The sequence below is a fragment of the Haliotis cracherodii genome, unplaced genomic scaffold (assembly GCF_022045235.1).
Source record: "Haliotis cracherodii isolate W230 unplaced genomic scaffold, xgHalCrac1.p SCAF_2, whole genome shotgun sequence".
In the NCBI taxonomy this organism is placed as follows: Eukaryota; Metazoa; Mollusca; class Gastropoda; order Lepetellida; family Haliotidae; genus Haliotis; species Haliotis cracherodii.
The window spans coordinates 34,374,493-34,402,438 of record NW_027266275.1 but is presented as its reverse complement, the minus strand read 5'-3'; the positions used below and the strand labels follow the sequence as shown (position 1 = coordinate 34,402,438).

The following is a 27,946-nucleotide window of genomic DNA, read 5'->3' as shown; positions in this document are numbered from 1 at the left end:
GAGCATCGACCTACGCAATTGGAAAACGATGACATGCATCAACCAAGTCGGCGATCCTGACCATTCGATCCGGTTAGTCGCCTATTAAGACAAGCATAGTCGCCATTTACGGCAAAGGTTACTGAAGACCTGTTCTAACCCGGATCCTCAAGGGTGTCCTATAGCTAGAATATTGCAGAGTCCAAACAACAAACATATTAAAGGGACAGGAAGTTGGCCGTTCGCTGGTCAAAATGCTGCTTTGAACAGTATTTCAGGTACATCATAGTGTTTCGATCTTACGTGTGCTACAGCAATGGCTATTTTCTTTTCAAACTGAAAACCCTACTTTGCTGAAGCTATCATTCACGAGTGAAGTTAACCTCGTCAAGTGCATGTCATTATCCTCCGCGATTTAATTAAAATCAAAGTAAAGAGTGGGACGTTTGGCCGTTGGACGATTGGACACCGGAGAGTAATAAGTCGGCTGTATTCAATCAATGTGTCCTAGAACATACTCTCTAGACTTTGGTATCGGTATCAACAGCATGGTAAGCGACAGACCTCGTGTTACAACGCCTGCAAAGGACAGATTCGTTCCGCGACGTCATTTGCGACAAAGGTGTACAACAGCAAATCATGGAATGCGAAGGATAACTGACCAGACAGTGTTTTGACGCAACAACATCGTCAACTGCGACGTCAGTGGTGTCAAGCATGGCCTAACCGGCGGTGGAGATCTGTTTGGTTCGAGACGAGTCAATATGTAACCTGCATCAAACTGATGGTCGAATCAGGGTGTACCAACGTCGCCATGAACGTATTGCCGCCAACAGTACACGGAAAGTCGACAGATAAGGCGATGGCTGCGTAATTACGTGGGTAAAATTTTACACACTGCTAGAGCAGGCTCCAAGGCTTTTTTGACTAAACCATACACTGTCAATCTTTCAACACCACAATGATAAATCGCAGACAGTATTGTAACGGCCTTATTTTGAACAAGTCACTACAGGATAGAGTGGGCCAACATTCCGCAACTCTCATTTGGCCATTTAATTTATTCGTATTGGACATCTCCACTGATGCCAGTTTGCAATGCCACTCAAGTTGGTATTACTTCCCACACACATAAATCTGGTAATGCATTTCACTTATGGAGTGTATACGTCTAGTATTTGAATCTTTCAAACCGCAAATCTTTTGATTCATAACTTTAAAGTTGCATACCAAACCCTAAATGAACCTATGTCAAATTGAAATCATCATCATACATGCACAAGCATCATCTTACTGGTTTCCAAACCATTAATCTTTATCAAACGGGATACTAACTGTTGTCTTGATTAAACAAATTTACAATTACAATAAGGAACAGCTTAAAACGAACTGACTGATACAACGAACTCTTTTTTGGGTCCCTGCTATTTACTGTATAGATGATGTATGCATGCTCATAACAAACTACGGTTATAACCAACTAAAATTAATGGTCCCCTTGTGTTCGTTATAACCATAGTTTACAGTATCTGTAATTAGTTCACATCTGAGGTGTGAAGTAACTCTCAATCATCCTTTTTCATTCACATTATGTGACCTACAACCTACATGATCTATACTACTGACAGAAATTAAACACCTAATTTCTTAAGACTATAGTTAAATCACAATAGTCATGGAAAAATCAGGTGTTTTTTTAACTTCTTTTGCGTACTATATATTACTGAAATATGAAATAAGAAATATTTTCAAGGCTTAAAATCAAGATTCCACCATTACATGTCCATTACAATTTCATGCCAACATTTTACGGAGGGAAACTACAGCACTGTTATGTTAATTTCAATGACTACCCAACATATGTGAGTTGAATAATGAGTGTCCAGACAAACAACAGAAGCCATATGTGATAATATTTGGTTTATTCATGTTATTATACGAGTCAGAATGTGATAACACTGCTGTTATCATCTCCAAGACACATGTAGCTGGTGACTGCCCACAGTTATAGTAGCTCCCCACTGAGCATTGCAAGCACATTCTTTATTGTCGTCTCCGTTGCCGCTCTCACACAAAGCCACCAATCAGGTAACTGCTTATGAAAATAAAATATAAAACATTTCCCAGATGAAAAGTCTCATCCAGGTCCACACTTAGCGGCACATCCAGTCCTGATTAAAATTAGTCCATTCCATATGTTGTGCAACAGTCTAACAAACACAGCTCTCTGCTACTTCATGTTTTCCATTCACTGTATCTGGGTTTGAACTGTTGAGAGGCATTCTAGTTCCCAATTTCTCAGGCTTGTCCATACCCGAGACCAGACAGACCTATCATTGTCACCACTCATGAGCAAGAGACCCTGTCGTATTTCTTATTTCTTCTATTGTGGCTTCATTGTTGATTCCAAAGACTCAACAACAATTGAATGAGAAAAATACGAGCATCAAAGTGCACAGCGTATACAATATGACACACCACGCCACATGAAGCGAGACACATTTTTGTACAGTAGCATTTGTACATACTTATTGCCATCCAAAGGCAGTATTGTCATGTGAGCTTACGGTGTTTCCATGGTTACACAATCAATACTGAGATACTTTGAAAAAAGTCAAACCGGACTCAACTGTTGTAAAAAAATAATTCTTTTATGTGAGGTTACCTGTAGCTTTACAATATCTTATTGAAAGTTGGAAAAAAATACAAACAGTAGTCTGACTCAATCAGCAACTCTGGATATAACAAACATACAAGTTACATTGTGAATAAATGTTCTTAGCAAAGGCAGCAATTTAATATGAGGTAGGTGAACACCCTCACTATGCCCTATGATTATAATACGCATGGAAAAGTCTCTTTATAGAAGCAATCTTGGAAAATATTTCCAGACTCTGGTGTACATTTCTTCCTATCTACCTGCATGTTTACTGTACTTAAATGCCATTTCTTATCATTTGAAAACCTAGTTTAACCCTGAAAAGATCTTGGTTTAATAATTTATGACCTACTTTGGCACTTGGTATAGAAGATACTAGTGGTTTCACTACTAAATTCTACCTACCAGTTGTGCATTTATTTCAATAGCTACATAACACTCTAATCATCAACATGACGGCTGGGCTTTATTCCACAAAGTGATCTTGCCACACTGACTGACATATACTGACGTGCCACACTGATTGACGCCCATATTTGAACTTTGACTGTGATAGTCGTTGCACCAAGACTGCTCTGTGGAAAGGTGTCCTTGAAACCCCCCCACAAAGTTTCACAACTTGTGCCTGATACATTTGTTTTAATCACCAATGTTTGATATTTGTAAATAATTCTCATGAGAAAAAAAAAAAGAGTCTTTGATTGACAATTGACTTGGCGTTACACAAGTCATATCCAGAGTTGACTGAACATGCAAATAGACACTGTTTCACCACAAGCTTACCACTTGCAAAAGATTAGCTCATGACACAACATATTGCATTATCAAATGAAAAACAGACAAATATCGATGAACCAATCACAAATCCACCATACATAACAATAGTTAAAGACAAAAAATCTACAGCAGTTCTCCAAATCCAATACTATTCATTCAAACTTTTAAAGTTCCTTAATTTCAAGTTGGTATTATCCGTGCAAAAGAATGACGGCATGACATCTAACTGAAGTACATGTAAGTTAACTTGGAAATAAATTTAAAATGTATAATAAAAACATATGCAGTTAAATGACAAAAATGTTTACATTTAAGAGATTCAAAATCAACAAATTTGAGAAAAAATAAAATAAATTGCCTGTCAAACTCTATCTCGTGCATAGAAAGGGAAAACATTTCTTTTAAGTACAAGTAGAATTGAGAAAACAAACAAACTATGTTCCTGGTAGATAATTCCTTATAACACAGAGTTAGAAATTAAGTGACGGTTCTTAAATGTTTGGCCATAATATTCAGATTAGATGACCCTCCACAATTAGGGGTTACGAACAAACACTTGGGTTGACTTTAGTACACTGTTGAATCATTTTTTCAGTCCATGAAATCTTATAAAATTTGTCCTTTCCTATTTTCTCTGGTGATAAAATTTGTTCAAATCAAAACATTATTGAATCTTGAAGCACATGTTTTTCCAGGGTGATCTGATTGACGTTGAGTTGACAGAAAGAAGCCTGGCCATGTCTGGTACAGTATGAAAGACTATGGTGAGTTTAGCAACTGAGGAACAGAAACTAAGTAACAGAAACTGGCAGTGTGCACTGAGGATGTTCACCAGGTTATTGCCTGATGTTTCAGTAGATCCTGGGATTAAACAGGGGTTAACTCTGAAGAGTACACATCATGGCAAATACCTACTCATTAGGGCTCTGACGGATAGGAAAAAAACAAAAATGGACCTGAGTACCCATATCGCAAAACCTGACCATGACTTTGAGTACCTGATTTCAACAGCATGCCTCCCAATCAACATTTTGTCCTCCTTTGCACCATCGAAATGGATCCAGACATTGTACCGGTCCTCTTCTAAGTCTTCAACAAGCATTTCAGAGAAGATGTGAGTTATCTCCCCTGGTCAGAAACTCAAGTCCTGGAGGTAGGACTGGAGTCCATTCCATTTCAATCTGACCGGTGCTTGAACATTATTACTCATGGCAACTGTACCTAAAGCCACAACTAATCAATACCTTGGGATTTTGTGATGGGTAAAGATGACTGGGTGCATCGGATGGATTTGAATATTGGGGTCACATATGTCGAAAAAAGGGTCACAGTGTAAGAAATTGAAGTTTTGTTTATTTTAAGTGTCAATGACCCAGGTCTCCCTAGCAATCCGAAATCCTACCAATGTGAACCTTGAGGTCAATATAATGATTCCTCTAATAATAGATCCAGAAAGAATATTTATTCCATGTCAACTAGATTCCACATGAAATAGATCTTCAGTACTCGGTCATCTTTCCCAAACACTTCCAACAAATATGTATAAAAAATCCAGTAATATATATTTTCAAATCAAAACATGAAGTTAAAGATTTGATTGGTTGCGGCCATACATTCCCTTAATAACAAATGCACTTTTTAAAGAGGGATTATTTTACAGAATATATAATCATACATATCTATTAATGTCATTTTCGCTGATCTGTCAGATCCTTTCACTCTGTTTATAATACAAGACATGCTGCCAAAACAAATATCGTCGGAGAATCTCAGTAATGCCAATAAGCTGCATAGCCAGACAGAATCTCCGAAACACAGGACAACATTCACAAGAACTGACCTGGATGACTCAAGACAAACATCACCAGTCGGTGCAAATACTAGTTCTAAGTGGTGTGAACTAGATCAAAACTTTGTGTAAAGACAATTACAATATTCCTGGTTAACAAAACCCCTTATGACACCAACCAAACATACAGTCATAAATAAATAGAGAAGCACTATTCTACATGCTGTAGTCTGAAAATGGCAATTCATATTCCACAACTAGGCCCTTCAGTCAGCCAGATAGTGTTCAGGGCTGGATGGCCGAGAGGAAAAGTCCTGAGATGAGTGAAAAACAAGGACTAGATGTTTCCTCTATCATGGCTGTCCAACCCCATGACTCTTCTGTAATGACTATGCAGCTGTTAATTTGAGTTACACAGCAACTCCTTCTATTCTAATATCCATCGCACAGTTTATGAATATAAATATTATAAACAAAACTGAATAAATAGCATGCTCAACACCAGCAAGAAGGTGAAGGTAAGGCCTCTGTCTTGTGCAATAACAGCCGTGTTCCGACAACAGTTCCATGCAATTACTCAACACAAGACATGATGCCAGGCAAGCAGTCAATATTGCTTCACACTGCATCAGCAAATTTTCAGCCATTCAAGCTGAATCAAGCAGGTTCAATACTGCCTTGACACATGTTGCTGTCAATCCATGCTTACACAGTATCACCCCAGTACTAACCTATTGCCAATAGTTAATATAATGTGGTAGCATTTTAACCATTTATTTATTAGTCAATATTTCTTTCTAACATAAGGTGCAGTTCTTGTGTATTTGAATTTGCTTATATATTTTACTCCTTAAACTTAAACAAACAATATTTTCCATGTGTCATATTCTCATACATAAATAGGATGATAACTGATAAATGTGACACAAAAACATATGATAATCTTATCAAATTTTAACAACATTCGCACTGAAACATACCCTTGGCTGATAAACAGCAATATTGTACGGACCACAGCGATGTTCTTATTGATTATCTGCAGCAAAATGAATCCGTACCATTTACAAAAATATTTTTACAGAAAGTTCAGCTGTTCAAAGTATGAAACCAAATCCACAAGCGTTACACTACCATTTAAGGCGAGAGCTAGGCATTCCCTTGAAAGACAGTATTGTTACATAGTTGTACAATACACATACACATTGCCTTGGTATTTGTGACCAAATCAAAGTTGGTTGCCACTAGCAACCTGATTCATTCATTCACTCACTCATTCATCCCAGTACAATGAAAGCTGTCAGGTATATCAAACAAATCTATTCTCTTCATTCATTGATAGACATGTGTAACACTCCTGTGTTTTCTAATACTAATTTTGATATGAAAGTATCTACATATTGTAGATGGTGCATCAAACATGGTAATGGTTACAGGATTCCTTGAATGCAGACTGTAATGACTATATAGAATTATTGAGTGATTATCGCATGCTTGATAGAACAATAGAGTCCGCTGTTCACTTGTTATGCTAATGTTTACATAAATAGTATTGTCAGAATACATGTGTATGGTCTAACCAATTGTTTCCACACAAGCATTTCCTCTTCAAAAATATTCAAAAGAAAATTATATAAAGCAAGTCTAAGAAGAAAAACTTGTGCACAACTTAAACATTAAAGTGAAATTTGCATACACAATACACATAAACATCAAAAGAGCAGTCAGTTTGGGGCTTAGACAATGAAAAAGATTATTATTGATTTTATGATGTATTTCCTGGACTCTTTTAACTCCAGGGATGTTTTCACACAAAAGCATACTGCCTGCAGAAACAAGGCTGACGAATTTGGCAGAGTCAAATTAACAGGTACAGAATACACTCAATGCTATCCTAATATCACTGGTATAAATCATAGACGAAGAAATTGGAGGGGTGACGTTTTTCCTGTGTATTGTTTCGAGATCTTCATGCAACAAGTCTGCTAGGTCTATCCAACACAGGTATATCTCCAGTACATTGATAAATGTTGGACACCAATCAGACCAAAGGAGTCACACCTTATATACCTTAAAACATAAATGTACAATTTTTGTTCAAGAAATATACAATCAGATCTGCTGAGCCCCAGACCTTTTGAATACTGGAGCAACACGTAAACCTTGATATCTTAACCTCCCATCCGCTGAGAGTGGACCGTTCCTCATAAGAAGGGGTTGTAACTTTGTTGTTGTGGCTGCATGGGCTGGTGGGTTGTGTTCACTGGAATGAGAGGGGTGGGCAGGAGTCCAGAATTAACAGGCTGTGTGAAACCTGGTGCTGTGTTCTGTAGTTGGTTCATGGGTACTCGTGTGACGGGCTGTTCGAATGGGTTACTGGCTGATGGTGCAGCAAATGGGTTATTACCTGCAAGGGAAAGCAAGGGATTTTCTTCATCACACAATCATCACATCATCCATTCATTTCTTCAAACTTTAAAGTTAACCCATGTCATGTTCAAACTCAAATAAGTCAGGAAACATGATTCCATTTAATTAAAGAAAGTGGGTTAGATCATATTATAAGAGGACCACAAGGGTTTTTTCAGATAAAAACCTTATCTTGTACGGTTCTAGCTTAGCTTAACCCATCTAATCTTGAATCAAAATAAGATATTATGAAAAGCGATGCCATTTCATTATAAGACAATGGGTTGGATCATAAAGTAAGAAAATTACAAAATGTTTTTACAGAGAAAAACTAATCTCATATGAAACCATGCTATTTTTTCACTTATCTAATTCGGATTCAATATTGAATTCATCCATAAGTACTCGTTATTATTTGGATGTTATATTTTAGTTTGTCAATCTCATTCTGACATAGTATATATTGACTGAAAGTGTTTCTCCCCAAGTTCAACAGTGACTGTTAAAAGACAGTAACCTTTAGGTGCAGGCTTCGATACAAGTTCATCTAAGTTAACAAGCCCAGTATGCTGGCCAAGAAAATCCTGAGCAGATTTTTTCTTTTCCAGCGGTAGATTCTGGTTAAGGCTTCCCATGTTCCACGCCCCATCACTTGCACTGGAGTCCACTGTTAGCAAGAGAAAGATCACCATCATGTAGCAAACATTCCTTCACACACTTTCTCCCAAACTTCCATACACAAGGATTGCAGTGATGGAGAGGCAGTGATGGAGAGGTGAGTAGAGGGGGAAGGTACACAAAATATTTTAAACATGCACAATAGTAAACGTTTATATTGCAGATCTTATACATACTACTCAATTCTTGAAAGGAGTCTTCCTGATATCCAATTATCCTGGAACTTATTACATATAATTAAGATGGTATTGGCTTTCTGTGTCTCACTGTCAGTATCAAAAGTTGAGTAGTATGCCTAATATCATCAAATCAGAACAAGACCAACCAGAGGTTGACTGAGAGCCATATTGTTAGGTCTCCAGGACAGTACAGGGCTCGACGTAAAGAACTTGATTTAACTTGCACCAGGTGCATGTTGACATGAAGACCAAATGGCACTAAACAAAACCAGGTAGCACCCTGGTCCCATAAATTTATCAAAGTTGAAACAGGTCGGTCTGCTGCCAGTGTCCAATTAATTAACGACAAAGGAACATGTGCACATAATCTTGAAGAACCCACAGTTTGAAGATGTCAAGCCCCAGGAAGTATGACAAATTAAAAAAATACAGGGAGTAGTGTTGTAGTATCATAAATAAACCTTAGAGGGTTTGAGTTTGGTCACAGATTAATTTTGTGTGGGGATGAGTAAGGGTTAGTCAGACACAAATGCTTGACGCGCACTTGACACACACATGCATGTAGACATGAATAATAGGTTTCATTTTTCAATAATAGGTTGCACTGGTGCATGTTTAATATAGCTAAACTGAGCCTTCCAGTATAACACCTGTAGATGATATTCCTTGTGGTCTTCGCTCAACGAATTGGCCAAACTCTGCAGCTACGGAGACAACCAAAACCCCACTAAAGCTGCCTCTTGAGACAAGCATGAGGTACAGAGGACCTATTCTGACCTGCAATAGCCACAGGGGAGATTACGGCAGTCTGTAGATAATCAGATCTGGAACCGACAAACCACTGACCAACAATGACCAAAGACTTTTGTCATATAGGCGTGACAACATATTGTCAGCAAAATCACCAAGTCTGATCACAAATCCTTTTTCGTCAGCTCAAATGACAAGCATACAAGATTGATTTGGACTAGTCCAGGCCATGAAGACTGGTGGTTGATGAGCACTGATGCATGCCACAGTGGTACTGTGATAATCAACCAAGTCATACATAATCCTCCCACTGGTTCTTATGACTAGCATAGGCTATGTGGGACCAGTTCTGCCTTGCACTACCCAAAGGGGAAAAGGTTCTGGAGGCACAAAATTACAGTGTCATCACTACTACGTGCAATTTTTCTGTCTCTATTCCATATTTCACACAGATGCCACATAACAGTGGTAGACACTATTGGTCTCATCCGTCTAGCCTATAGCTCATTCCGGACTAGAGGTTTATGAAATAAAACTACATTTGGGGGAGAAATAGCAGCTCCTTGATTCAAGTCGTCACTGACTAACAGACAAGTGGTCATGTCTAACCCTGCAATGCTACAAAGGACCTACATTTGGGGTAGAAATAGCAGCTCCTTGATTCAAGTCGTCACTGACTAACAGACAAGTGGTCATGTCTAACCCTGCAATGCTACAAAGGACCACCAACCTAAAGGATCAAAGGCCTGAGCTGCAGAAGAACCAGCAGATTTGGCTGGCGATCCTTCGGTACTCCGAGAGCTCAGCAAGTCAAATGCTTCGTCGATATTGTTGGTGCCATTTGTGGTGGTTGTTGGTGCTGCTGGAGACCCAAAGGGATCCAGACCAGCAGTTTGCTGGGGCGGGGCTGGGGACCCCCAGGGGGAGCTCTGTGGGCCTGGGCTCACACCCCATGCATCTGGTTGAGATCCTGAAATGAAGGTTTCAAATATAACCAAAGAACTGACATGCAAGTTCTGTCTTAACCTACAAGAATCAGCACCACCGACGATCTTTTCGCACAGTTACAAGATTTGTACAACAGATTTACTTGTTTTTCTTTGTGTTTTCAATTTCATCTTTCTGGATGTTGGAACATATTTTAAGAAATACAAAATGGTTTTTTTTAACAGAAAATATCCAAACATTGCTTAACAATCAATACTGATGACCAAATTGTCTGGATAAAACAAACATTTAATGTTTACATTCAACCGTCCAACAATAAACACCAGATTGACATAGGTACATTTTAGCAATAAGATGATATACAGTGTTAGAAACTAAGCATTAAGGGAGTGTTCATTCAAGTTGACAAAAATAAAGGGCCTTTTGGGCCCACGAATGACCAAATATGGGGTCATTTTCAAAAGGAGAGCGATAACCTACATTGTGACAGCTTCAATATGAGAGTGTAATGGAGGTGTTGAACATTGTGATCGAGCTTGCTTCGTAATGTTGTAACTGTTCACTTCTATATAACCTACAGCAAATGAAGCATGGTGATGAATGTTGATGTGATATATGATGCATGTTGAGGTATATACAACCTTTAGACGACATGTTCTAGAATGATCACTGATAGGTAATTGGTTCCGTGGCAAAAGCCTATTGCTAACAAAGAAAGGCCTGGGGTGCTCTTGATCAGGGTACCACTGCAGCAAACCTCATGACCCACATACCACATTTATCTCACACACAAAACTAAATTTTCTACATACTGTTACATCAAAAGTCGCTGTAATGAACCAGAAATTGTTTTCCATGAAGTTGTATGTTTACAAACAAAATTCTTCTTTCCCCAATATTTTAGAAACTATTTTCTAAATGTGCTTAAAATCTTGTTGAATAGTCTGCTAAAGGATATCAGAGCCAGTGCAAGATACCAGTCCAGAGTTTTCTTACATCAACAAGTTTATGAACATTTTTTAATTTGACCAACACTCTGTTAAACTACAAATACAAGCCAAGATTCATCTTGTTATATAAATGACATTGATCAGGGCTTTGCGAAACGGGGCACAGGAATAAATAACTCAACCTAGACAACCTAGCAATTCAAGAAAATAAATCATGCCAAATACCTATAACTGCAATGACAGGAAGTGCACACATCGTATACACAGTGAACGGAAGAGTGACATTCTCCTCATCCATCTCCTCCTGTTGTTCCTCCTCATACGCCAACAGGCATGCCTTCTCACCATACAAACTCAACATTGTCACGTCTTCCTAACAACTACACAACTGTCTACAGACACGCTAAGAAATAATAGTGGAAATTTTCGAACATAATTATGACCAACAGATTAAACCACTTGCCTTCCTCCAAAAGTACTTATCAGGATGACAATGAAATAACCAGACTGTTGAGTCATCAGTAATCACCACAAACAATCTCAATACTCTCAGCAGACCTGCTATTCTGAGGCCACTACACACGGATTAACCTACGGGTGTGCCACACTAGATCAGCTCAATGATTTTGTACAGTGTTACTATTGCCACAATATGAGGTGAGGTGAGGTGAAATGGGGTTTAACGTCCAAGATTATTGCACTTATAAAGCGACGTGCATGTACGTATGTGTTTTGCTGCTTGTACTAGTCCGGACTGATGCCGATTTATAGTGCTAGCTCACTGAGATACCATGCCGCAGTTTAACATGAATACCCCACTAAGACACAGAATACTGACTCCGAGCCAACCAGTCCTTGTTTTAGCCCCTAATGCCGAGCGCCAGACAGGGTAAGAACAAGTACCATCTTTTAACGTCTTTTGGTATGACGAGGTCAGGGATCGAACTCCGGACCTTTCCGCTCTCCGGGCGGACGCTCTACCACTAGACCATGGAGGCGGTCGCCACAATATGAACTGGAAGGGCTATGAAGTAGCTGCAATAACCCAATCTGTGCTGCTCCCTACAAAATGATTTTTATAACTACATGTAGAAAGTTGCCTACTTTCTTTTCGTGAGGACATGTATGACCTTCCTCACATTCTGAATCCCCAGGTATATTTTGCGCATCATACTGCGCATGATGCACTCACATAATTCTATTTCAATGTGATTCACTAGTTTACCTGTGTGAAATTATGCAGTTACGTTTATGGAACTCAATATTACTATGATGTACTCACTATGAAATAGTTACACAGGGACACTGAATCCACAGTTAGCCACAGTCTATCAATGACATGATGCCTGTTCTATATCTCGTCCCAATCAGTACATTGTAGAACATAACCCAGTATTGTGCTGTAGATGTTCGGAATACTACAGTTAATTGGGTAATAAAGACAAGTAACAGGTTCAAGATTAGTCAAACTGTGATGTCCCTATTTGTAAATTAACGAGTTTGGTATGAGCTCTTTTGATCCAGACATGTCAGCTTAATGTGGGAGGAAAGTGAAAGAGGGGCAGGTCATTTGCATTTATGAATTGGTTTTTGTTTTTTGTTGTTTAACGCCACACTCAGCAGTATTCAAGCTATATGTCAGCTGTCTGTAAATAATTGTGTCTGGAAAACACAATCCATGACATCATGAGCACTGATCTATGGAAATGGGATATGATGACATGCATCAACCAAGTCAGTGAGTCTGACAACCAGATCCCATTAGTCACCTCTTACAACCGACCCGTGAAGATCCGGGGTAGAATAGGTCTTTAGCAACCCATGCCTGCCATAATGACTATGCTTGACATTAGAGATGATAACAGGGTCGGGTGGTCAGGCTCGCTGACTTGGTTGATGCATATCATCTTATCCCAATTGCGTGGGTCGAAGCTCATGATGTCAATCACTGGATTGCCTGGTCCAGACTCTATTATTTACAGACCGCCGTCATATAGCTGGAATATTGCTGAGTGCGGCGTTAAACGAACTCTTACAACAAGCATGGGTTGCTGAAGACCGACCTGTATCTTCTTGGCGCACCAATTTGGTGAAACCATAAGCTGATTAATATGGCGTCAACAGACAAAGGATCTGTTATTGCGAAGTAAGTATTTGTCTCAATGCCCTCACTAGATCCAAGTACGGTGTAAAGAGGCCTTGTTTATTCATGGGTATTCAATGCTATAATATGAGAATGTAATGGAGGCGTCACAAATTGTGATGGAGCTAGTTTCGTAACATTGCACACAGCTCACCTCTATATAACCTACTGCAAACGAAACTTATTCATGGGTGAAGGAGTAATGTAGTGTACATACAAGACTGTGTAGTACTGACAGTGGTGTGACTAGGCAAGCAGTGACAGTAGTGTGAGCCAATGTGTGTGGCCTGTACTTGTATTGTGCATGTGGCTGCCAGTAATCCTAGCCCCACACAGTGCCACCTACCAGGAGTGGACCCTGACTGAGGTGTAGATCTGGCTGGGCTCACAGTTGGTGCTCCCCAGGGGTCAATATTGTGAATGGGAGGGGTGGGTTGAGATGGCCGGGACCCAGCAGGTGATACCCAGGGGTCAACTGGTTGGGGTGAGGCAGCATGTGTTTTGGGTGCCCCTGGGCCAGGCAGTGGCGCCCCCCAGGGATCTGTTGGTTCTTGTTTCTGTTGCAGTGGCATACCCCAGGGATCTGTTGTTCCTTTCCGTCCTCCGTCAGCCAAGCTGAACAATTCTGGGTTGTGAGTCTGAAATACAGAGACAGAAAATTTAAGTGTTACACAAAATGACAACAAGTGTTAGTATTAGTATCAGTGCTGGGTTAATTCTGCTAAATAAGCAATAATTTTGCTTGCTTTCTTAGTATCATTTCTACACAGGGTTTAGCCATAAAATATTTAAACTACATAAGAGAAATATTTAGATGAGACACCACTGAACACTTAAGAGGTGTAGCCCTCACATAAGCAGCATCCCCCTATATGTGTGTTTCCATCTTCCCAACCAACCCTAATCTGGAGCTCCCAGAACATAAACATTTTCTCTTGTTTTTCTCTCGATCACCATCCTGGTATTATGCATATTTCATGCATTTATTTGTTGCACTTCACAGAAGTTAATCCAGTCATCTTCTCCGTTTGAAAGTATGCTTTGGAAAACAGAATGCAAATTACACTTTTAAAAGAAAAGAGTAACAAACAAATCAAAACAACCTACTCTATTTTGGGATGGTCTGAAATAGGACACACACACATTTCTTAGGAGGCCTAAGAATAAAATAAACCCAACTTGACACTACTGTTGGTGTAGCCTAACTAATACCATTTGCACATTCAGTTACATGACGACACAACTGATCAAATATAAAGGATGAATTCAAACTTGTATATCATACAATATTTATGTTCTATAAGCTCTTATGCAGAAGCAGAGAAAGTGGTATGCATTTGTCAGGAATATTTAAGATTACTGCTATAGGATTAATGCTCAGATGCTGGGTCTTGTACTATTAAATCATGTGAGTAAGCAATAATTGTTTTGTAATGTTTGTACAAATCTCATGCATAAGCTTTGAAGATAATTTTTTAATCTTTCAAAGGAAAATATTTACATCAGAAAAATTATCGTCCACGATTATATTACCCAGTGTATTATAATTCCATTCTATTATGATAAAACTCTGGACCCATTCACAATAACTTCACTTTGAGCCTATTTGATATGACCCAAGTTAAAATAGTTCTCCAACTACATACATTAAGTTTACGAAAAACTCTGTGCTAAGTTGGTCATAACAGATCAAGGTGGTGATGTCACATCCTAAACAAAACACACGCAACGAATGGTCCAGGATGTTTACCAAAATAGAAAGGTTGATATAAAACTCTGGATAATTGAGGATGAAAACCTAGGGCCGAACTGAATAAATTGAATAGATAAACATACAAAATTTAAGAAAAATGGGATCTGAAAAGAACCTAGTTGATAAACAAAATAGATCAAAGAATAAAAATTCAAACTAGAAACAGGGATCTGAAGGCGTCTCATTCTAAGTATTATTTAAAATTAACACAAGATGTTTTCCATGAGTATTTTAATAATAAGAATGTCAGCATCATCTGCATATATCAGACAAACTTTACTAAGAATATTAAAACTAGGTAGGACTGGGAAGAGGCGTGGTGTGTTAGTTGCAGTTTGGTGTGTTCATAGTTCGTGGAACAAATCATCTACCTTTTTTCCTCCAGCAGGTGGTTTAATGATTACCTATGTTTGGAGGAAAGGAAAAAAAACAACATTTTCAAAGACAATTCTTGACACTCGTTAAACTGTACATCTTTACAAAAAAAATATCATTGTTCCACATTATCACACAGAAAAAGATCTTAAAGTGAAAAAACATCAGCATATATTAGGCATTACCCAAGTCAACCAAATGCCCTTGGTGACATACTCATATAATATCTGTTATCTAAATTCAAACACCATGTGGCACACTTGTTCACATTCCAAAAAAACATATGCAATTTGCATGCATACATTCCTAAGAAAAAAGACTGTAAATCATGAAATTTCATTTGATTTCATGGAAGATATAGCACATGTCAAGCAGTTAAGTTTGATACTATTCAGCTGAACCACTATCAATCTGTACTCTTTCATGGTATTCTATGTCTACAGTCTTGGTGTTATCATTTGCAGGTTAGCTTTGTATTTCAAGGGAATCACTACTCGCATTAATTTCATGATTTACAGTTCTTGCCTACCTGTTCCTGAGAATCAATTGTTTCCTCTTTTTCAGTCTGATTGTTTGTTGTTTAACACCGCCCTCAGCAATATTCCAGCTATATGACGCTGGTCTGCAAACTATTGAGACTGGACCAGACAATCCAGTGGTTGACATCATGACCATCGATCCAAAAAATTGGGATACGATGACTGCATCAACTAAGTCAGCGAGCCTGACCACCCAATCCCGTAAGTCGCCTATTATAACAAGCATAGTCACCTTTTACGGCAAGCACAGGATGCTGAAGACCTAATCTACCCCAGTTCTCCACGGGTCTTTCAGTCTGTGAGTTGGGTATGACGCTGCTTTGAACAGTATTTCACTTATTACTTACGTCAAAGTGTGTCAGCTTAATGTGGAAGGAAGGCCCACAGTAACACAGGTCAAGAAAGTTTCCCACTTTGGTGAAACAAAACCCCTTGGCTATCCTATCCAAGCATTCAGGTGTTTGTTTATAATACTTTGTATTCATGTATGTAACACACATGCTAAATATTGAACTAGTCCATGTTAAGGCAAATCTTCTCTCTAACTGGACATATTCTCATCCGCATCAATGTTAGACATGTTCTCAAGGAATATCTACTTTCAATTCATCCATGCATCTTGTTTGAAATGTGAAATTAGTCATTTTCAAAAGACCTTTTTCAAGATTCTTCAAATGGTAATCAGCCACTCAGGAACATGTGGCTTTTTAGTTAGCCTGAAATTCTTTTGCACCTTCTCAGTCTTTTGGAACAGATTATAGATATTGAATTTTTCATCCATTTTGCTTTTACCCTGAAATTATCAAAATTTGGGCTACAAAATTGTCCTTGTCAAAAACTAGCACAAAACATGTGAAAGCACAGTCAAAGCACTGACACGTGTGGGCATGGTCTGGATGACAGTGGGTGTGACTGGCATGGAAGTGAGTATGGTGTCCACGTTAAAGTATGGGAGTTACATTCATCTTAGCGATAAGATCGCTTTGTGGAATGGAGCATTGGAGCTAGTTGGCATGGCCTGGAAGGTAGTGGGTGTGGTCTGGGTGGGAGTTAGCATGGCCTGGAGGATAGTAGCATGGCCTGGAGAATAGTGAGCATGGCCTGGAGGACAGTGGATGTCAATGGGGTCAGGATTGCACCATCATACATATACTAGCCCTGTATTCGTAGTGCAGTCATAGAAGGACAGAGGAGAGGACATGGATGCCACGGCACACACCATGCTTCAATAACAAACCTGAGTTAGTCAGACAGGTTCCAGATCATTGTATTAGTCACTCCAGATGGAAACTTAACACAACATCATCCACAGAATCCAAACTCATGCTGTCAGAATAGTGAAAAAACTATTCCATTATCTGTTCTTTTCGTCTCTATATCATTCGGTCAAACAATATAATATTTTATTTTTTAGTTTGTTTGTTGTTTGACGCCACATTCAACAATATTCCTGCTCTATGATGGCGGTCTGTAAATAATCGGGTCTGGACGAGACACTCCAGTGATTGATATCATGAGCATGGATCCACTCAATTGGGATACAATGACATGTATCAACCAAATCAACAAGAGACCACCAAATCCCAATAGTCGCCTCTTTCGACAACCATAGTAGACTTTTACAGCAAGAATGGGTTGCTGTAGACCTATTCTAACCCGGATCTTCACAGGGCTATTTTACTTTTAGTTAAATGTGCTGCAAACTGGAAAAGTAGTAACCTATCTATGAGGCCAAGACTGAATACAATGGAGTATTCAAACCTCTTCCGCCAGTGTGTTTTGTTTGTTGTTTAATGCCGCTCTCAGCAATATTCCAGCCTTGATGGCAATCTGTAAATACTTAAGATTGGACAAGAAAATCCAGTGATTGATATCATGAGCATGGATCCACTGAATCGGGATACATGACATGCATCAATCACCACCTGATGCCATTAGACGCCTCTTACGACAAGCATAGGTTTCTGAAGATCAATTCTGAACCGAATCTTCACTGGAGTCTTCCGTCACACTCACACCAGAAGTTTATGTCGTTAATCCAGCCTGATTCATGATGACTGACAATAGCTTATACTACCCATAAGTCCAAGACAGGGATTTATCTAGTATTCCCTGGCAATTGCTCTTGGCAGGCATAATAGGAAAATCATTGTTATTTTGTTCAAAACTAGGATTTAAAAAAATTCTTTGTTTAGCCAACTCTAAAAGGTATTTTAACATGGCGTTCAATGCAATTATGTATATTAAGCATTAAAGACTCTTCTTCAATATTGGTCCTATCATGAAAGCAGCTCCCTCTCAACATACACTTAATGACACCATATATAATGGGCTTCCACAACTGATCTGACTTTAACATTTGGGCAATACATTCGTCATGTAAAGTAAAACGCAGGGTTTCTGTCAAATGCTAATTAAACTGAATATATAATATGTACAATATTCATCATGTGGCTGAGAAATAAAATGTGGTACGTGGCCAAAAGGTTATTCCTATGCCATGATTAGACAAGAAGACATTTGCTGATTTCCGTTACAAATCCTGTTATACTATGTCACTCTCAACTTTTTAACAACAGTACAAGACTACATGTGTTTATTGATTTAGCTTTAACATGTTTAAAGAAATACTAATGAAAATTCTGCAACTCAATCCAATGTCTTCAAAACAAAAATTAATTTCCTTTTCAAAGATCAATTTGCAAAAAGGAAGTATTAATGATATGCAAATTTATACTTAACAATAAGTCAAGACTAAATGTTCTTATTCATTCAAAATTTTAAGGACATAATAAATAACACACCTTTCGCTTCACAAACCAGTGTCCTATTCACAAAACTAAAGACATTATTTAAACGTTGTTTTGAAAAAAACCCATGTTGAATGCTTTATTCATTGTGTCTATTAATCATGTCACACATAGCAAAGAAATGTGGAAATAGAAATCAATATTCAAATCAAATCTTTTCATCACTTCTATGGCCACTGCAAATGCACATGGAACAAAGGATTATCAAATGGTAGGTATATTCATGCCACAATCAAGGACGACAACATAATTCATTGAAGTAGACGGTTAGTTTAGCCTCAAACTGTCTCTTGGTCAATAATAAGCATGATCAACTGTCAACAATGCAGCATTCTGTAAATGTTATCAACATACAGTCAACACACTAAAGAGTGTATTAAGATGCCTTGTATACAGAAATGCATTGAACAATGGCACAGGTTGATACGGCTACACAACGGACCAACAATGCGCATGGAGAGCGACAGAGACAGTGTTTACCACATGCAAAGTGGAAACAAAATGGGCTTACTCTATTGTTACTCTTCTTTTGCTCCTATAATCGTAACAAAATCATAGAAATGAAGAAACATTCCTGAAAATCAGTCTTAAATGTTGTAAAATAAGGATAAAAAGAATAAGTGCCCATAGTAATGCAAGCAAAATGTGGAAACTGATATATATTATTTGCATCTTCAACCTCTATACTGAAAGGCTGAAACTAATGTAAACCGTTTGTTGGTGAATAAGTAACATCCCAGTCAAGTCATTGCGGTCTGTAAATACTATGAATCCAGGTCAGGAAAAGCATCTGTTGACAGCTAGAGTGAGTGAGCATGGTTTTACGCCGCTTTTAGCAATTTTCCAGCAATACCATGGCGGGGGGACACTACAAATGGGCTTCACACATTGTACCCATGTGGGGTATCAAACCCGGGTCTTCGGCGTGATGGGTGAACGCTTTAACCACTAGACTAACCCACTGCCCCGTTTACAGCTAGAGAACAATCCAGGTAGTTAGACTATAACATACAAGCAGTCAGGTTACACATTGTAGGCACCTCACCACTTAAAACAAGCATGGGGTCCTACTACTAGGAGCATCTTCTCCTCGGAATCCCCCAGGTGACATTCTGTCAGACAGCTCACATTAAAAATAATATGTACTAAAAAGAAAATGTTTTTTTCTAACCTCTAAAGTGGAGAGTTGCGATGTTTTTAATGTTATCCAAAAATATCTTTACAATGAGTACAAGTTATAACACATGATTCTTAAAACAAATTCTATCTTGCAGACCTGGGCTCTATTCCACAAAGTGATCACAATGCTAAGATGATCATAACACCCATACTTTAGCACTAAGATAGTCGTAGCACCTAGGTCACCTTGTGGAACGGGGCCCTTGTCATAAAGTGCATAGGAACAATACCATGGGCTGCCACACAATGAATGATAAAGCATGGGAAGTAGTTCTGAACCAGCTTTAGCTGCAGACATAATGCAGAGGGAGGAATAGTGTGGGTCATTACATATCATCAAATACCTTGTATCCCTGCATCGGGTAAAAGCCTCTATGAACCTAAAACAACTCCAGATGATAGCAAGTCCCAGCTAGCACACTTAATATCACTTAACACTGGATGGGACACTGTGTTGTTAAAGAACGCCATTAGTTCCATCTCATCCTTCCACAAGAAAACACAAAGCTATCTAACATAGGGGAGAGGGGCATTCAACAGTTTACAATGACTGTAGACGTGATTAGGACTTATAAACAGGACCAAAATAATTGTCATATGACTTCACACATAAGAGATACTGAGTGAGTGAGTTTGGTTTTAAGCTGCTTGTAGCAATAATCCAGCAGCATCACGGCAGGGGACACCAGGAATGGGCTTCACACATTTTACCCAAATGCTTGAACGCCTACGACACGCCTACCCACCCCATACAAGATATTGAACTTCGCACATTCACAGGATCAATGTGAAGTTGACCTTATATGTGGCTACTGTGAAAATGCAATTTGATTTGTCTCGATACCATTTGCGGCTCACAAGACCAAAATAAACCGTCCCCAGCAGATCTGCCTGTATATAGCCCAGGCTGAATATTACAGCCTACTAGCTAAAAGGACACTGTGTGTTTTAGCAACATTTTCTGTACAATATTTGAAAATAAGGGAGTCCTGGAGTGCTTGAGGTTTGAACCTATAATACTTGAATCCAGGGACCCTCTTAATACACAGGTCTACAGGCAAGAATTTATCTTTTGGCATACTGTCAGTGGATTCAAAGCTTTGTATGTGGACTAATATTCCTAAAGCTGACAAGACCAAACAAGATTTTCCAGACATATGCCACATCACAATACAAATTTGTCATGGAAATTCACTCAACATAAATATGTTACAAAAATTAGTCATTTTTAAGCATTGCATTTATTAAGTTTCAGAATACATGTAGATGTACCCAACCACAACCCTTCCTATCTGCTGAATGGCATGAGTTAAAAACTTAAAATTTCCTCAGAATGAAAACGGATTTCTCATACCTCATCAGCATGTTTGCGACTCTCATCAAGGGCCATTTGTAGTTTGATATCGTCAGACTTCTGCTTGCGAAGTTCCTCATCATGTTCCTCTTTGCTCATGGCCAGTGCAAGCTGCAGCTGGAGTTCCTCCTCCCCGACCGACGCTGGCCGAGCATGGTCAAGCTCGACAGACATGCGGCGGCTACCACTCCCACCACTGGTTGGCGACACTGAAACAGCTGAGAGAGAAAAGATTCAGCGGGTCTGACCCCCAATGTCAAACTCCAAATGATGTATGCAGTTTGTGACTTTAGCCACTAGTATGAAGAAAAGAACTAGTTAAGTAAAATTCTATTCCAACAAGAAAGCTCAGTATATAAACAGTTCATTTAACAACACTAAACTACTGTAAATGACACTGAGAGCCATGATCAGGCAGGTGGTACTGTGACTTAATAGTTTCACTGTTTATTTATATTGAAGCATGTGTGTTGGATTCATCTGATATTTCTGTTCTGAGAAGAAATCAATTAATCAATAATCAGTATCCACCAAGTTCATGTAAGATATTCTCAACTGGAACACCATGTTTTTGTTTCAAACAAGGACCTTCCTATCTTTATTAACTTGATTAATAAGCCAAAGGCATCACACAAACTTTGTGTTTTATTTGCTGTTGTAACAGTGGCCACAGACAGGCAGCTGTTAACGTTTTTCAAATCCGAGGCCATTTAACAGATATTCTTCTTCCTCATGACTTTTCAGTTTGTTTTCTTGGACACTGAGTGAGTGAATATGGTTTTACACCGCTTTTAGCAATATTCAAGCAATATCACAGCGGGGGACCACAGAAATGGGCTTCACACATTGTATCCATGTCAGGAATCGAACCCAGGTCTTCGGCATGACGAGCGAATGCTTTAACACTTAGGCTACCCGACCGTCCCTCGTGGGTACTGACTGATTGTCCTCCAAAATGTCCTAAAGATATTTTTCAACTTTGGTAATGGCCCTACCAATATTTGCCAAGATCAGGAAAATGTCATTACATATATCTCAAGAAAAAAAAAAAATCACTCGATGGAGGGGTTTATTTTTTTGTTTTTATTTCCTTATTAGTAGTCTGGTGTTAATAATGCTAATGTAGCTCTTGACTTCATTTGCATGCACCACTTATGTCTCTGAGCACATAGAAGCTATGATGACAGTGAACATCCCCATGAATGGAATGACATGTGCAGAAACTAAATTTAAGTTAGAGATTAAGTTTCTAAATAGTGGCAATAGAAACTAGTCACGAAAAACAAGAAATCTATTTTGACAAGCCTAAACTTGAATTAGCTCTTAGCCTCATGACAGACAAAAAAGACACTCTCCAAGTTCCAAGTATGGGGAGATCAAAGATTATCAGTTCCAAACGTACCATCATCATATCCTGAGCCTGTTGCACCACCGTAAGGGTCAGCATAACCGCCAGATCCTGACTGGAGGGTTGGACTACCTGCATCAAATCTGGTCTACAAGGAAAACAAGAACTTTTTCTAGAAACAAAAACATCAGAACGTTCTTAAATCACATCAGGCAGAACAGTATGAATGATATTCACATAAGACTGAAGATCGTTTTCTGTATGCCACAAGAAGAAACATAGAAAAATACATACTCTGCTCTTATTTATCATGTCTTCTGTGAAACACAGACCTGGTCTTGTGTCACAGATACAAGATCTCATTACCGTATTTTCTTGAGTACAGTGCGCACTTTTTTTCGAAAAAACACAGCTGTGTAGAAGGAGGTGCGCATTATACACGAATTATGAGTTTGGATGTTTTTTTCCCTCATGGAAAGACATTACCGTGAGCACGAAACACCGGAAATACCATGTCAACAAATCCATCATGTCCATACTGAAGTACGCAAAATGTTAAATGCCATTCATAAATCCAGGGATTGATTTAACTGCTGGCCTGTTGGCCCTTGACCAGTTAAAATTACAAAGGACTTGGTGAAACCTAAAGTAGATGGCTCACTTGGAAACCAAAAAATTTAAACCCTTCTCAATGGATGATTAATTTTATTAATACTCGTGAAACACGTAATTTTGATGAGAAAATATTTAGGGGGTGATGAGGTCTTGTGAATTGTTAACTCAAAGAAAGATATATGTCAATTTTCTTGTTAGAAGGACATCCAGCCACCATTTTGTAATGTTGTGTACAACAACATCCTTATTTTCTCATAAATCATCACTACGTCTTCTTCCACTTTTCAACAGCCTTTTATTCTTAATACCAAAATAGCACTATACCTCAGCTGTTGCCCTTTTGTTGGGAACGATTTCTTGAGCAATGTTTAGTCGAGAGGCTTGATATAGAGATGTGACAATGACAAAGAAAAGCGTGTACTCGAAAGAATATTCATCCGAGCCGTACCAGGAAGTCTTTTAAGTACTGAATAGATTACTGATTAAACCCAAAGAAATAAGCTTTTGTAAGTATTTTTCATAATATTTTACCGACCCATTTAGATTATATATCTCAATATATATTAGTAATATTACTGAAGTTTTGTTGTAACTATATGACTGAAATAATGCTGATGCGACGTTATATTTTGTGCAATATTATGCTCTCTGAGCAGTCTGTCATTGGCCGACTTAAATTTATGATTTCAAAATCTTCAGGACCACTGGAGTTTGAGAGTGTTTTGTGAAACAACCCAGAGAAATGCTTACTCAAAGTACTTGTCATCATTTACATTTTCCATTATTAATGAACAATTGGATTTCAACATGTTTAACATTGTTGGCGTCATAATCATTAAAATGTGCAAACACCACGAAACACATACATGTTAGTATTTCCCGTTTTGAAATAACACAATAATTGCAACCAATTCCATTGCAAAAAGATAAATATCAACATCAACGTGTACTGACATGGCCACAACATATTAAATACACACTAATGCTATCATGATCATTCAGCCAAAGCACAACTGAGTTGAAAAGATTATTTTCTGAATGACAATATTCAACAATTAAAAGTTAGGAGACCATAGTCAAACACTGAGAACGCCGAACACTGAAACTGATGACACAGCACTTTTCACATAATGCTTCCACCTTCAAGCCATTGGGCAAGGGTCACTGTACCGTTCAAGTTCGTTCCAAGTGGTTTATTCATTTGTCAGGAAGTGGAACTTATTTCAATGAGGATTGGGCAGGAAATCAGTTTGGTGTACAATGGTGTATATTCTGAACATGAGTCTTGATTACGTCAGAGCTCTACACAACTGAAGTCAAACTCACTAACAAACAAACATATAAATTATACAAGTAAGGATAAGAATTTATGGATGAATAACTTCTTTATTACAATTAAGAGTGACACTTCGGTGTAGTGAGTGATTGAGTATGGTTTAACACCGCTTTTAGCAATATTCCAGCAATATCACGGCGGGGGACACCAGAAATGGGCTTCACACATTGTACCCATGTCGGGAATCGAACCCGGGTCTTTGGCGTGACGAGACACTTCGGTGTAGGTTCTGTCACTTGTTTGATAATGGTGTTAGAACCTACACCGAAACATCGTTCTTAATTGTAATAAAGAAGTTGTTCATCCATGAATTCTTATCCTTACTTAGTACTCCAACTTCTAAATGCCTATCAAAGAAGATATAAATTATAATGTCAGAATATCCGAAACATCTTTACAATTGTAAAAAACAGGTTGATCATCTATGCAACCTTACTAAAATACACTACTCAAAAGAAGTTAAAGAACACCCAATTCATTCATATAACTAAGTTAAACTGACATGGCATGAAAGATTAACTATAGTAATATCACGTGTTCTCTCATTTCTTTTGAGTAGTATATATTGCAGATTTATCAACTTTACTCAGCATGCTCAGTAGAATTATTTGATCCAATTATAGAAATATATGTATGCAACCATTTTACTGATGAGAGTTGGGTTCAACCCCACTATGAACAGGATTTCCGTTTCATCATGATGTGTTAGCTTACCATACCTAAATGATAGGTAAGGCCAGTGTTTACCACTCTGGTCTAAAAACTATGGATAACAACCAAAATAAAGCGAGAATTCAGTGCTCAGAGGCCAATATCAAACGTCAGTAAAACTTCCCAATTTGAATGAAAAATGTCCCGATTCTAACAAAATTTACAAAAATAAAAACTTTAAACAAAATCCAATTTTGAACAACATCACATTTTTACCCAATTTGCCCGCAAAGGGCACTCAGATTGGAATCCTAAATAAATCTCTGTACTTGCAGACTTGTCTGATCCATGCAAAGGGGAGCAACTCAGTGAATCGCCTGTCTGTACCACTGGGTCGGTCATGCCCCCTGACTTTTTCTGACACACACAATGCATACTGGTATGAAAACAGGATCAACCGACAATGCAAAAATATAACAGTTGAATGAAACATTCAGTTCTTAAATACATGATACTTTTTATGGATAGCAACTTCTTTTATTCTGTCACAATGTTTCAGAGCTACTTCTTGCTCCTTCATCACCTGATGAAACCTTGTGACAAAGGATATAAGAAGTCCATTCAAAGTGTCATGTATTCATGTTCTCCCAACTTCTAAATGCCTATCAAAGACTTCATTCAGTAATTATGTAAATGGCAATCATGCCCCGTGCTTACCCTTTCTCCTCCTGTACTTCCTATACCCATCGCACTTTGTGCAAAACGTTCTTTGGCTTTCAGAGCCTTTGCACGTTCATTTTTTAAACGTTCATCATCAGAGAGAAGAGCCACAAGCTGCTTGGCCTTTTCTCTCACGTTCATCCCTTGGTCCTTGTTTCCAGCATCAATGTATTGAAAACTGGTCAAAGTTTTGACAGCGTGAAAGTTTTCTTTGCATTGCTGTGCTACTTTCTCACTACCAGTTTTGATAATGTAGTCTAGAACCATCAACGATTTATACACATGGCGCCAGTTCTTTCCATCGTCATTCAAACGCTTCCACACCATCTGCATAATTTCCGTGAAAGCTACCACATTGTATGTCAAGTCTGCAATTTCTGACATGAGAGTACTTGACGGACCCCACGGGTCGTTAGAGGTGGCCTCCCGGACCTTAACTTGAGCGTCAGAGTAATTCTTAACCACATTTTTTAGTGTTCGGCGTATAGTTGGCATCTTGTCTCAGTCTCTATTTTTTTAAAACAACAAACACTCCTGTGAAGTACTTTTTAAGCTAAAACTTCATAACTTTATGGTAGAATCTGAAACCAAGAAGATACTCTGTATTAGTGAATGGGATTAATGAATATACAGCTTGATACAATAAGACTTCGTCATAACCCTAAGATGCTTATGTTACAATAAAATGAATATAACAAAGCGGTTTCCAGGTTGCTACTATAACACTATTAATAAAAACACATCAAGGACACCCTGTAATTTCAAATACTGTCAATGGCTAATAAGCACACTTGTACTAAGGTTTGGGGTAAAAATTATTATCCACGTACAGTGGACACAATAATACCAAATCAGTTTGCATAAAATAATCAAATCGGGATGAAGAAAGTCTGAAAACCAGTTATTCATAGCTTCATAGAGTGGTAGTCCATACTGTCAGGGTACAATTGATCCACAATCACATATCAGTTGAGTCAAACATTGTAACTAGCAGCACATAAGTCTAACATTCTTAAATAACTTTAATGACATATGCTGGGGCACCAGAGATGTATTTTGGCCCATAAATACCACAGAGGGTATTTCAAGATTTGAGTCAAAATCTCAAACAGAGATAACCATAGAATTATCACAGAATACGAAGAGTTTCCAGGTAAGGTACTTTTTTTCTATAGTTACTTAGTAGATGAATTTTGGACATCGCCTAAGGCTATAAACACAGGACCATATTCCTACACAACCTGTGTTAAAAAGATTCAGGGGCCTGAGTCAAGCACCTAGCCAGACATTAAATTTAAAGATTAATGAAACTGCCATGGTGACCTAAAAATAGCTAAGCTAGGACTTAGCACTTTCTTGTTATTGTAACAAGCTATCCTGTGCATGATATTAAGGCTTGGCTTATTTCACAAGTAGAAAGTCCTGTTCAAGGATGGTTAGGCCTATTTCTAGGTTATGACAGTATCGAAGTTTCAGTCTTACATACTATCTCTTTTAAGCATTCCATTTTTAAATTAAATTAAATAAAATGACATGAAATGATAAATTCCATAATGAAAGTCATGCCGCCCTACAAATAGAGGCGGAAGTAACCTATAGAGTGAAATGCAGATGTTTCAGATAACTTCCGACGTCTTGTTTTTCTGCCTGACATGAACAAACAACGGTTCACTGAAGTTTGAGTCGCTATCTTTCCCTGAAAACCAAAACTCTATAATGTAATAACTTTAAAACTATTATGTGATTACTGAATCTTACCTACTACACATAAAGTACGTAATTACCCTCAAATCTCAAAAGTATTTGTCTGAAGACACCGACTTCGTCCTTCCTGGAGAAGAAAAATGGCGAAATACCACTTCCTGTGACTAATCCAGTAGGGAGGTAAAGATAACAGCCACTTTTAATCAAGTTCTGTACGCCTGTCCCTCAACACATCTAGGAAACATCATAATGAGTCACACTTGATATCATTTAACCATAAAATAAAATCACACTTTAATCTATA

At 38.3% G+C, this 27,946-nt stretch overlaps 1 protein-coding gene across 5 annotated transcripts; it reads right to left on the bottom strand.

The window, feature by feature from the left end:
• Positions 1-1,903: 1,903 nt before the first annotated feature.
• On the bottom strand, positions 1,904-27,893 carry LOC139468017 (epsin-2-like). 5 transcript variants are annotated; one of them, XM_071249678.1, is made up of 10 exons: positions 27,723-27,893; positions 25,936-26,519; positions 22,671-22,764; positions 21,269-21,486; positions 19,247-19,270; positions 15,383-15,415; positions 13,833-13,896; positions 9,948-10,187; positions 8,128-8,277; positions 1,904-7,608 (listed from the first exon to the last, which is right to left on the bottom strand). In XM_071249678.1, exons 2-10 carry the CDS (start codon positions 26,431-26,433, stop codon positions 7,406-7,408), a joined length of 1,524 nt encoding a protein of 507 aa, XP_071105779.1. In that variant the 5' UTR covers positions 26,434-26,519; positions 27,723-27,893; the 3' UTR covers positions 1,904-7,405. The 5 variants fall into 5 exon arrangements, with proteins under 5 accessions (XP_071105779.1, XP_071105776.1, XP_071105775.1 ...); XM_071249675.1 differs by having other exon boundaries at positions 13,605-13,896; positions 27,697-27,892; XM_071249674.1 differs by having other exon boundaries at positions 13,605-13,896; positions 27,723-27,892.
• Between the last annotated feature and the right edge of the window lie 53 nt (positions 27,894-27,946).